Source organism: Anarrhichthys ocellatus, unplaced genomic scaffold (genome assembly GCF_004355925.1).
Source record: "Anarrhichthys ocellatus isolate YVR2014 unplaced genomic scaffold, GSC_Weel_1.0 scaffold85, whole genome shotgun sequence".
Lineage (NCBI taxonomy): Eukaryota > Metazoa > Chordata > Actinopteri > Perciformes > Anarhichadidae > Anarrhichthys > Anarrhichthys ocellatus.
Window position 1 is genome coordinate 874,574 of NW_022280115.1, and position 12,143 is coordinate 886,716.

Sequence of the window (12,143 nt, forward strand, 5' to 3'; positions counted from 1 at the left end):
ACTTACAGAAGTATCTGAATTGAGACACAGCAAAATGTCTTGTATACTAACTACCAAAATAGTGCACAGTCAACGTTTGTGCATAGTTCTTACTTTGTAGTATTAGTATATCGAATGGAATTGGGACACTGATGTAGTGAAATGCCGTTTGTTACTGACTATAATGTTCAAGTACGAAGTTCAGAGGCTGAAATACTTTAAAGAGGAATTCAACACCCCCTTAAAATCTTTTTTCGCTGACCTCCAGTGGTTCTCACCTTTCAGCAGTGGCGAGCAGGTGAGCTGTGGTTAAAGGTGCAGCAACGCACACTTTTGACCACATGCTGAGAGGTGAAATGGGCTCGAGAGTCTAAGCTTCGTGTTCATGTACTCTTTGTGGAGCACCTTAACGCAACTGATGACGGACAACACAGGGCATGTTACTATGGCGACAGTATAGATATGCACTCACTGTACAACCCGACCAAACTCTTTATACAGCTCTCATCCAAGTTAGACCTAAAACTACTGACTAGATAATTGGAAAACCACAATAGTATATCATTTATATACACTTTATCTCTGTGACAAAGTCACACAAAGTCCACTTACACATGCTCCAACACGAAGCTCAAATCTAAAAAGGAGAGATTTTTTTTTTTTTTTTTTAATACTGTGGACTAATCAACCGGAGAGTTGGAAAGGACGGGAAGCTTAACTAAGACACGGAGAGTGAGTTGGCAGCTGATATTGTAAATAAATGACATAACATCAACCTTATGATTGATTGACAAGCATCATTTGGGCTAAAAACATTAGGGTAAGAACATTGTTCATTTTTGTACAGTTTCCAACCCTGACTTGTATGAATTGCTCTAAATAGACCGAAACCACGAGCCAATCAGGTTTCATTAATGGTGATCATTAAATCTTACCGAGCCAGTTAGTCCCCTGGTATCTAACAATTTTTTAATCTTTGTCCCTTCTTATCTTTTCATGCTGATTTTAATGTATACCTTTTGAAACATAAAAAACATCCCAAACTAGACTTATTGCAATGAATAACAGCAGAACGATCTCTCCCTCCTGTCTATTTCATCTGCCCTCCTTTATTCCACCCCCCTTTGTTTCTATTTAGTCGCCCGTCCTCTTACTTCTCTCCTCATCCACTTGGTCTCTCGTTTTGCCGGTGTGGTCATGGGAACCCTGCTGACATGGTAACCCCCCACAAGAGTGTTGGTTGGCGAGAGATCACTTCAGGTCGATGCCCTGAGTCTGAGACTGAGCCTTCTCCTTGCCCTAAAACACATACAAGAGAAAACAAACAGGATGCAGATGAATGTGATTAAAGCTATTAAAAAGATATCAAACTATGAATTCATGCCACGCTATCTGACACGATATAAGTTGTTAAGCTTTTTGTTGATATATAAAATGTTTTCTCAAACAGAGAAAAAACACAGTATTTCATGCAAAAGGTCAGCGAGGGCCTACATTTCATTACATTCGATTTATCTAACACTTTAATATCTGCCATCTATAATAAGTATGATTTTATTTTGGATTCCAACTCACCCTGAGCGAGGGCCGAGGAGGCCTAACTGGTCTGACAGGTCGTACTGGCTCTGCTACTGGGTTTGCTTGCCTTCTCTCCAGAGGCTCAAGGTCGTCAGCTACATCAGGACAACCAATGTATCCTCCAGCCCCAAACACTGAACCCAGATCACCTTCTAACAAGTTGTGAGTGGCAGGAGAATTAGGTGGTGCAATGTCCTGGTTGGCAGACATGTTAATGAGGGCCATGTTGAGGGTCTCGGCAGTATTGGTCTTTGATTTGTTGGTAGGAAAGGTGCTGGTGTTACTGAGTTCGAGCCCCAGCAAGTCTTCTGATGCCACATCACTGTCTGAGCTGTTATTGGTGGGACTGACCTCTGGTTCCACAATGCATTGGTTATTGTTCGCTTCAGAGGAATCCCTACTCAACAAGTTCAGCACCTCCTGGTTGTCATGGCTACCCAAGTCTTGCAAATCTTGATTTTCATTGCTACCGAGATCCAGAAGTTTCTGGTTGCCCTGGCTACCTGAAACTAGCACTTCCTGATTTTCTTTGCTAACAAAATCCAGCAAGTCTCGGTCGCCATGGCTATCTAAATCCAGCACTTCCTTATTTTCAAGACAGGAAAAGTCCAGCTCCCAATTGCCATGGCTACAAGGTTCCAGCACTTCTTGGTTATCATAGTTACAAGGTTCAAGTAGTTCCTCATCTGTGATATTGCAATAGGGTTCCACCACCTCCTGGTTGTCCTGACTACTGAGATCCAGGAGTTCCTGGTTTTCATTGCTAACTAAACCTGTGTTGTCAAGCCTTGAAGGTCCCAGCACTTCTTGGTTTCCATTGTTACACAAATCCAGCAGTTCCTGGTTGTTGTGGCTACAATGTTCAAGCACTTCTTGGTTTTCATGGGTATGAGGTTCCAGTACTTCCTGGTTGCTATAGTTAGAGGCTTCTATTTGCTCATTGTTGTCATAGGTGCAAAGGTCCATTGCTTCCTGGTTATCATGGCCATAGAGGTCCAGTACCTCTTGGTTCTCTTCCTCAGGGCTGAGCTTAAAGCCATAAGGGTCTGAGTCCCGTACCATTTGGGAGGAAGTAATGTCAAACCCATAGTGATCAATGTTCAGTTGGTCTGGTTGAGAAGAAGAGGGCTCAGGGTCAAAGGTCAGATCGTTTTCAGGGGGTTCAGGGCTCAGTTCGGCTTCATCAGGGTCTAAGAGGGTGTGACTAGAATGTTCTGGACTGAGTTTAAAGCCGTATGGGTCAAAGGAAGACTGACTGGTTGGTTCATAGCTCAACTCAAAGCTATGTTCTCTGTTGTGATCTGAGTCGGACTGGATGAAGAGGTTTTGGAAGTCTACTGAGTTTTGGGGAGTTGCAGAGTTTTGGGGTTCCTCTTCAATGTTACCTACCCATTCTGCCCCCTGACTGGAGGTATCATAACGGGACAGAGTTTGCTCTATTCCACCTGTCCAATCCGGTTCCAACCGGACTTGTTCAGCGAGCTCAGAGACATCCTGAGCTGAACCAGAACTCAGACCTAGGAGAAGAAAACAATGAGGGGTCAATGCTTGAAAGAACCTGAAAAGTAACAAAATAAAGCTGTTGACACAAAGATGACACATATTTTTGTTGCAAATTTGAGAAAAGGTTTCACATCAAAATGTGCCACATGTGTTTCAACGACCACAAACAGTCATATCATCGTTTTTACACCAAATGGCATTGAAGTGCAAAGACGTGTCCATGCGAGTTGGAAATGTTTAAACTTCGTTGAAAAATTAGCATTCCACTTCATTAATGGATAGACAAGAGGGAAAATAACCGAAAGGACTGTATGTATTTACTGTATGTTGTTTTTTTTAGTTAGAGACTAACGGTAAACTTGGCTGTTTCACATTCTACACATAGTGGCTTCAATAAAATCATTGTGACAGGGGCATCCTATGAGCTGATACGGCTGGCCTGTTTCTGTCTAAGAGGCTGGGCAGAAAAATGTACGCTTGCAGCCTCTGTGAGGTGGGGGTTGGGGGCTGCAGTCCCACAGGGGCCCCGCATAATAACACTGTTATTATATAAACAACTCAAATTAAATGAATGACCATATTAAGAAGGAAAGCACGAAACATGAATTTTAGCACCACTCCACACAGAAAATAGTAAAAAGAAACGTTTAAAACGAGTATAAAGGTTTAGTATGAGTGACCTTGTTTCAGTCCTGCTGTTTCCTCGGTGGTAGCCTCGCCAGCTAGAGATCCCAGACTCTGTTCTTCTATGTCCGAGGGAGCAGAGACAGCGCCAAAGTCCAGCTCATACCCATTGGGGTCTGATTCTATAGAATACTGACCCTGGGACCTCCAGCCCTGGATGGGCTCTGGCCCCAGCTCCTCTGACGAGCTCTGAATGGGTTTAAATCCGCGAGAATCAACCACAGCGATCGCCTCCAGGTCCTCTCGGCTGTAGCTAATCTCTATGTCGCTGTCTTCGTCGGGGAATTCAGACTCGAAGCACTGAGTTCCTGTTGAGGCTTTGTTTTCAGCACAGGACAGACTAGTGTCCCCCTCATCGGCGACATTTCCTGCCCCCTCGTCAGCGCTGACGTTCACCTCTGGGAACAAAATATCTGCTGCAAAGGGGTCGCTGCCTTTGAAAGGGTCTGAAGCGAATCCACCTGGTAAAACAGGGTATTTATAAAGAACTTAGTGATGCGTCAGTTAAAATGTTACATCCATCCCAATTTTATTTAATAATTTTGATCATATCGAAACAAACTTCTTCTACTGTAGCTAATACACTGACTTTGGAGGAGTACCTCATACAAACCCACTGCAAAACATCCAAACTATCCCTTTAACTCCTCTAAAATAAAGTTTACTGGTGTATTATTACTCACCAGATGAGTCCGTTTTAGGGAACAGGTCTTCATTGAAGAGGTCATCTACAAGTCAAGGGAGAGAGAAACTGGAAAATCATTTTATAAAACCAATGAGACACATAGTGGATTATAAAGACTGGGCAAAGCACACAGAGATTGGAACTACAGATTTCCACAGACGTTTTAGTCTTCGATTTAATACACTAGAAAACAGTGAACTCCTGGTCAGTCATCACTGGAGTTCTAATGGTCCCTGCAAATCCTGTGAGAGCACCATTTGACTCTTAGCTAAGCCCCGCCCTCTGCTACCATGGTGCCCACACTGTCACGAACTGCACTTGCTGAAGAAATATAATCAAATTTTTGCAAATAACGTTTTCAGGGAGAAGCAGACAGAAGGGTCGACAATATGTGTTTGAAGGAGAATCCAGGATGTCTCAAGTGATTCAGCAGTGAAGACATGTTAAAAAGATAAAGATTGAAGCTAAAGCTACATGTCACAGTGTAAAAGTGAACCACCACATCACCTGGAGATCGGTAAAATGGTAAATGGACTGTACTTGTACAGCGCTTTTCTAGTCTTTCCGACCACTCAAAGCGCTTTCACACTACTTGTCATCATTCACCCATTCACATACTGATGGCAGGGGCCACCTGCCTATCAGACTAACTCATTCACACGCTACGGGAGCAATTTTGGGGTTAAGTGTCTTGCTCAAGGACACATCGACATGCAACTACCAGAGCCGGGGATCAAACCACCGATCCTCTGATTGAAGGACGATCCTGCTCTCCACTTAGCCACAGCCGCCCACACTGATGAAATAAAGGAACAACACTGTTCCTTTTTATTCACTGTTACAATCTTTCTCTGCTAACGTTAGCGGCACAGGTTTTTAAGCAGAAACATATTGTTTTATGAACGTGTATACAATATATCTCCTTCCAACCTCTCCGGGTAACGAGTATCACTATCGCACGTTGAACCACGACGAGCTCCAAATCCACTAAACCAGCCTGAAGATGAAGAACATCTGAAACCACTGATGAGAGTCTATGGAGCAGAGCGGGATAGATGTTGGGCCCTGGTCAGAGCTGGACGATGCTACGTTACGATTGGCAAGTCTGCGTTCTGGGTGTCGGACATAGCGAAGGGTCAATTCTCATGTGTTCTGTTCCAAATAAATCATGGATGGCAACCAGCAGCTGTTTATATGCAGCAACATTTGTGCTAAAAGGCCAAAAAAAGGAGGTAAAAAAGCTCAGTTTGGGTGAGATCCTGTATGACTGTGTAGCCTACAAAAAGAATTTGGAGCTTTGTAAAACAAAGCTAACTTCAGGTAAAGCTGTTTATTTACCGCTATGTCTCTCACCATCAATCGCCGACATCATCGATGTCAGTCGCAAGTATCAAGCATTCAGAGAATGATACATTCTGGATCTGAGAAGTTCACCTTAAAAGCTTCACATAACACACATTTTATCCACCAACTAACCCTGACTGGGACAGACCCGCTCCATTTTGCTCCCATCAGTCATTATTCCTGAATCATATTCATAATGGGCTCAACAGTCGTATTTCATGTCCTGCATCCTGTTCTTGTAGAATGACGACCAAATGCATTTCTCTTAGGCCTGTTAGAAGTTGGGACATCCAGAAGACTTAGTGGTAATCAAATCCCCTAGACGTCAAAACAAACCATTTTACCAAAACAACCTGTTCCGTTAAGGATGGATGACCAAATGACGAGACAAATCTATACTTAATTTGGTTACCAAGTCATTAAATGAAAGGTTTTATCAACCTTACAGTGTCTAGGCTCCACGTTTGCTTGATACATACGGTCACTCTGACAGTGGGCGAAGGGGTCGGCTTGGTAGAAGTCCATTTGGCTGAGGTGGTTCTGGTAGACAGCAGGCTCTTTCTCCCCGTCATTGTTGATCTCGCCCTCCTCTGGGTCGTCCTCTATGTCAGATCTATCCATCTGTGAAGCATCCCAAACCAAGGAGGACATGTTAAACGAAGGCTGATCACTGCTGCTTAGCGTGCTGTATTAGACTGGTTGACAGTGTGATCACCAATTCAAAATCAAGGCATTAACCGACTGTTTAACAGCTTTGGTGGTTTCAGCCTGCACACCAGGTTCTGCGGCGATGAAGCTAACCTTTGGCGAGCTGGTCCCACTGTCGTCCACTTCTTCTCTAGTATCCGCTAGGTTATTGCAGAAAGACGAGCCACTGGCTCGCTGGTGAAATCACCCACACGGATAGACAGGAGGAGATGGAAAGAGAGAGTTGTAACATGAAAAAGACTTTTGCATAATCTCCAGGGGAGGAAATGCAGCTGGATCAATCGGATAAAGGTAGTCACAATAATATTGTATTACAAGTGAGAGAGCTCTTTATGTCATGAAGACAAGATAACTGCTGCTGAACCTGCCACAACCCCAGCTGTTTTCTGCTGAAAGTCTATCATGTTCCAGGTTTTCCAGTATGGTGAAGTTCTTGGCATTTACGGAGGGTTAAAGACTGTAGCGCAGAAATACACACTCCACAACTGCTCTCAGGCGATGTGTACCGATTGAAGATTACTCCACTCTGAGGAAATCTCAGACTGGATCCAACTATCGCTATAAAGGTCACCGTGGCGCAGATTGGGCCGTTTCTATCTGTATCTATCAAACTGAAGAGCGGGGTTATGGTAGAGAAAGAAAGCATCAATCAGTCAATCAAAAACTAAAGTGTCTTTTGAAAATGAAAGCGTGCGAACACGTTCTTGCAAAAACCCAGAATACAAGTAAGAACCTTAAAATGAGCATGATGTGTCCCCTTTAACTCTTATGCATTCATCTCAGTGTTCTAGTTAGCCATTATTCACATGAACAGCAACATTGGTTTCAACCTCCACATCCACCATTGGCACATTCTTTCTGTTATCAGTGAATAGCCTGCAAGCCCAACCTGTGATTAATAATGTAACCGCGTGAAACCAAATCAACAAGGCACAGCCAAATATTGTAAAGTGCTTTAAGCAGTGATTTACCATGATCAGGTCAGCGTAGGCAGGCAGAGATTGGCTCCTTCCCCACGGCCTCATGGGAAGCGGATCGTCTTCGGTGGTGTCTGCAGGAGACGTCGACTCCTCCAACTGGCTCTCTGGAGTGACTGCACTTCCTGACAGAGAACACAGGGTGTGCTCCTCCTGCAAGGATGAGAAGAGGGAGGAGTCGTGAGGAAACTGGTAGATTTAAACTTGTTTCTCTTTAAACACCACAGTTACCAAAGAAAACACACAAGTAAACAGTTTCTGTGAATACTCGTCATCTTCCCCCGCTGAGCTTGATTAATTAAAGGCAGAATAATCAAGAACTTGGTCCTCCTTGGGCATTTGTCACAGTTGGGTAGTATAAAAAATATACTACTGATAGTAATCATAAACATAATAAAGTGGTGGGTCTTCACAGAGGAACGTTAATGACAAACACACTCAAAGCGTTGTATGAGAAAGTAAAGCAGAGTGTTGTTGACAAGACTTTTATCGAGTAGTACTATTACTACTAGTACTAATTCTATTCAGAAAATAAAACAAAATCAGAAAACGGTACAGGTTCACACTGAAAATACACATTTGGACTATATATATATATATATATATATATATATATATAATATAATTTTGCGTGTGACTATCAGTATTGTACGGATGCCCTGAGAGGTAAGTGAGGAAAACTCACTTACCTCCTTAACTCCTGTTTGTGACTTAACAACAGGTGAAAAACAGGTTGACAAGGATCATCTTTCTAAGTTCCTTTTCTTGTTTTCTTTTTTTTTTTATCCAGGATTAAATGTTTGTTGATGTAATACTCATTTTGGTCACAAGAGGCCGAGGTGCACTACAACCCACTGTTCTAAATAGGACCAACCACATTCCTGTGTGAATGCACAGAACACAGCATGTGTACCGTGTGGATGGAGAAATTAAAACTCACCTGGGATAAAAATGAATGTTTTTTTTTTTTTTTTGGGGTAGTGGTGCACTTCACCCTCTTGTGACCAACATTAATTTTACAACAAACACTAACAAAAAAAAAAGCTAATCTTTTACCAGCAAATCTAAAATAATGTACAGTAACTAAAACTCCTTGCATATCTCTTTTTCTCCTCCTGCTAAAACCTTTCACAGACTGGGTTGGATTGGGGATTAAAGATGAACCTGGCCAACACTTCTTTGCATCTGTTCCTAAATCATAAACACAGTGGAGAAAACTATTTAGATCAGACTTAGAAAATGATTCATCAGATTTTGAATTTTTTTCACTTTTCCTCTCTGGTCTTCAGTAGTTGTTGGCAGAGATGGTTTCATTCAGGCCTATTGTTGCCATCACAGATACACACAAACAACACACATGGTACGCACGCATGCACATCCTATGGTACCTGCAGGATCTCTTCATAGGACTGTCTGATGGAGTCCTGCAGGGGAGTGTTCCTCTCCCCGGCCTCCTCCACCTTCCTCTTGGCCTGCTTCACCTCGTCTCTGAGCCTCCTCAGCCTCCACCTGACTCTGGCGAGCTCCCTCTCGTACTCCTCCACCTGGCTCTCCTTCTGCACCTCGTCCGCCTGCAGAGACAGGATCTGGCGGGAGAGGACGGGGAGTCAGTACCGGCAGATGGCTTCCTGTCACATCCGCTCTACTGCTCAAATGACCCGTGATAGAGATGAAGAGAGTTGTCCAAGGTAATGACATTTTATACTTGTGTTTGAAATATTACCGGCTGCATTACATATAGATTTGAATGATTGTGTTAGGAGTTCTACTCCGATCAGTCGGCACTATTAAGAGGCTTAGGGGAAGCTGAGCCTCTTCTAAATGACAATGATCATTTTATTCTAAAGCTCTTTTGTGAATGACTTGGCTTGCGGAATGATGTTAAGCATTAGCTGATATCAAATGTATGTTATCGTTTTTGGAGTAGGAGAGTGATCAAATGTGAGAGGTAGCCAGCAGACAGCACGGAGTTTCATGGCAGTAACGACACTGTAAAGGCGGAGCTAATTTAAGACTAAATGAACCATCTCTGCTAGTGATGTCATGAACCTCATCACAGTTTACCAGAGGGTTGTTTGTCACATTTCCATCCGTCCATCAGCCTCCACACAAACTAATATTTACCTGCAGCTGCTGAAATCTGAGGAGAAAACAACTACAATTTTGTTTCTTAAGTTAATTTAATACATTTTCTGTGTCATATAAAATGACAACTAGCTCAATGACAATTCTCATCCGGACATGCCTGCAGTAAAAGACTCCAGTATTATTATTTAGCGGGACAGTGTGAAAGGTTTATCAATTAGTTCCCCAGTTTGCCATGACGGTGTGTAGAGTGGTAGAAAGCTCATCAGTAGTGAAAGCCACAGTTAGTGATTTTAATACAAATAACAGAGCAATTGTCATATTTGCTCCAACTGTCACTATATCCTGACAATAGTGGTGTAGCGGACCACTGTCGATCAATGATCCGTACGTAAAATATGCGTTCAAGACGTCGCCGATCTCTGATAATGTTACATTGTAAACAACCAACTGTATTTCGTCGCGTCGGACAGCCAGCGTAGCTATAGTTACACCTGTCATCTACACCGCAGACGTTTTCAGAAACACATTTTTAGTTTACTGTTTAGCTATAAAATGAGAATGTTTGTGACCCGACAATAGTCGAGCCAAAACCAAGCACCGCCCACCCACCAAACAGAATCCTGATTCATCCCCTTCAAACTGTAGTCATTCTTTCTCCAACAACTACATTTTACAAGATTTTACATGATGTGTACATATGAATGCATCATGATAACGTTATCATTTCCCTTACGCCCAATATTCATTTCTACTGAACAGAGCTTGAACGCATCATAATGTAACTCTTTGCAACCTCCACTGACGTTAGCTGTTAGCTCCGTTATTTAGCCAAGCAGGACTGTGCTGCCCACCGGCTGCTAACGGCTAACTAGCTCTCCTGCTGATTTCAGCATGGATTTGTTGTTCACAATGTAGCAATATCAGGGAGAAAATAGTGTGCACTACAGGTGTGTAGCACTACTTTGCACATGTGCAGTAGCGATGAGGCAGGATGTAAGGACCGGGTATGGAGAGACACTTGTCGTTGTTCCTTTGTAGCGTACATAAGCAGCAGCAGCAGTTGTGTCATTACCTGTTGACTCTCCTCATAGCACAGCTGTCTAGTCGCCTTTATTTGCTGCACCAGCGTCTGCTTGTGCGTCTCTAACTTAACCAGAGTCTCCTCCAGCTCATTGCGGTCCGACTGCTGCTCCTGAAGCTCCAAGTTCTCCACGGTCACCGCGTTCTCCAGCTCCTACACACACACACACACACACTGTTTAGGATTTAAGGATGATTCCAACTCATGGGTGGGATGATAAAACATAAGTGGAGATGTATGAACACACACACACACACAGGTACAGGGGAAAGGTGTTGATGGAAATGTTCTTTCACAACACCCAAATGATCCTATGGAGGTAAATACTTCAAGTTAGCCTGATGCTATAGAGGTGAACAGAGATCCATTGAATGCTTTATCACATTAGCATGTAGCACGTCTTCAGCTCCTGATGGCTCCCTTTAAAAGTCTGTGTGTCTGTTCTTGGTGTGACTATATCACAGCATCAGGTTCCGCTTAGTTTAATTATCTCAACTATTATCACAATCACCAATCATATTCATAACGCTACCTAGAGCAGAGTTTTGGTGAACAGGCATATGAAGAACCAAGACGGTGGGAAAAGAGACTGCAAACTGGTTTGTAGTTCAGGATTGCTGATCTCTCAGGGGAAGGACATGCCGCTCCACCAGAAACATCTCGGAATTCAGTCGGGTGCACATTCTAGAGATTAGTTGGTCAACAGATAATGATCTAGCAATCCTATTGATGATTGATCCAAGATTGAATACATTTTCTTTTAGCTAATGGAGAGAATAATCAATTGCAGCCCTGTTCCCTGTAACGTCATGTTGGGAATAACATAGCCTGACACGGGTTATCAGCAATATGTTGGTAACGTAAAGGAGGGTGTTTGGGTTATCAGCATCTAAGAAACTAAATTCTTGACATCAATAGAATTATTAATGTCAGTAACAATTATTAATGATTATTAATAATAATGGGGCACCACCCTGCGAACAGGGACCAATAACCAAACGATGAACTAAGTCTCATAATTAGTGTTCACTCACAATGTCAATAGTCTGAGTACTATTACACATTCAGAGTGAAAGTGAAGGTTTAAGTTCGAGCACAGACCACATATACAGCTATTATCACAATACACATGCACAAAGTAATCACAGACAGCTGCTCTTTAAAATATAACAGTTTATTACGTTCTAATACTAATGATCTAGTCAACTAATATCTAAACTAACAACTATACATTCATGAGCACGCTATCTAAAATCAACAAACTATTGAAAAGAGGGGGGGGAGTGTGTGTGTGCGCGTTTGTGTATGTAAGGGGGAGGAGCGAGGGAACAGCTCAGCGACGTATGACGTAGTTGGGACGTGGTGACGTCTCTCATGCGCGAGACTCAAAATGGCAGATAGCCAACAGAAGACCCGGCGTCTATACATGCCGGTAGCCGTTTAGCACGTAGCTACATTAGCTCAAAGCTATATGTGTGTGTGTGTGTGTGTGTGTGTGTGTGTGTGTGTGTGTGTG

At 42.9% G+C, this 12,143-nt stretch overlaps 1 protein-coding gene across 4 annotated transcripts in view; it reads right to left on the reverse strand.

Moving 5' to 3' along the window:
• Positions 1 to 226: 226 nt before the first annotated feature.
• The window catches only part of LOC116398546 (uncharacterized), a 20,902-nt gene continuing 8,985 nt past the window's right edge, over positions 227 to 12,143 (reverse strand). For all 4 annotated transcript variants that reach the window (XM_031874939.1, XM_031874937.1, XM_031874936.1 and 1 more), the window contains 9 exons: positions 10,619 to 10,780; positions 8,847 to 9,044; positions 7,453 to 7,611; positions 6,575 to 6,655; positions 6,253 to 6,394; positions 4,428 to 4,472; positions 3,741 to 4,205; positions 1,555 to 3,074; positions 227 to 1,278 (listed from right to left, as the gene is read on the reverse strand). In XM_031874939.1, coding sequence (XP_031730799.1) covers positions 1,231 to 1,278; positions 1,555 to 3,074; positions 3,741 to 4,205; positions 4,428 to 4,472; positions 6,253 to 6,394; positions 6,575 to 6,655; positions 7,453 to 7,611; positions 8,847 to 9,044; positions 10,619 to 10,780 — 2,820 coding nt within the window. In that variant the 3' untranslated portion in view covers positions 227 to 1,230. The remainder of the gene's footprint in view (positions 1,279 to 1,554; positions 3,075 to 3,740; positions 4,206 to 4,427; positions 4,473 to 6,252; positions 6,395 to 6,574; positions 6,656 to 7,452; positions 7,612 to 8,846; positions 9,045 to 10,618; positions 10,781 to 12,143) is intronic.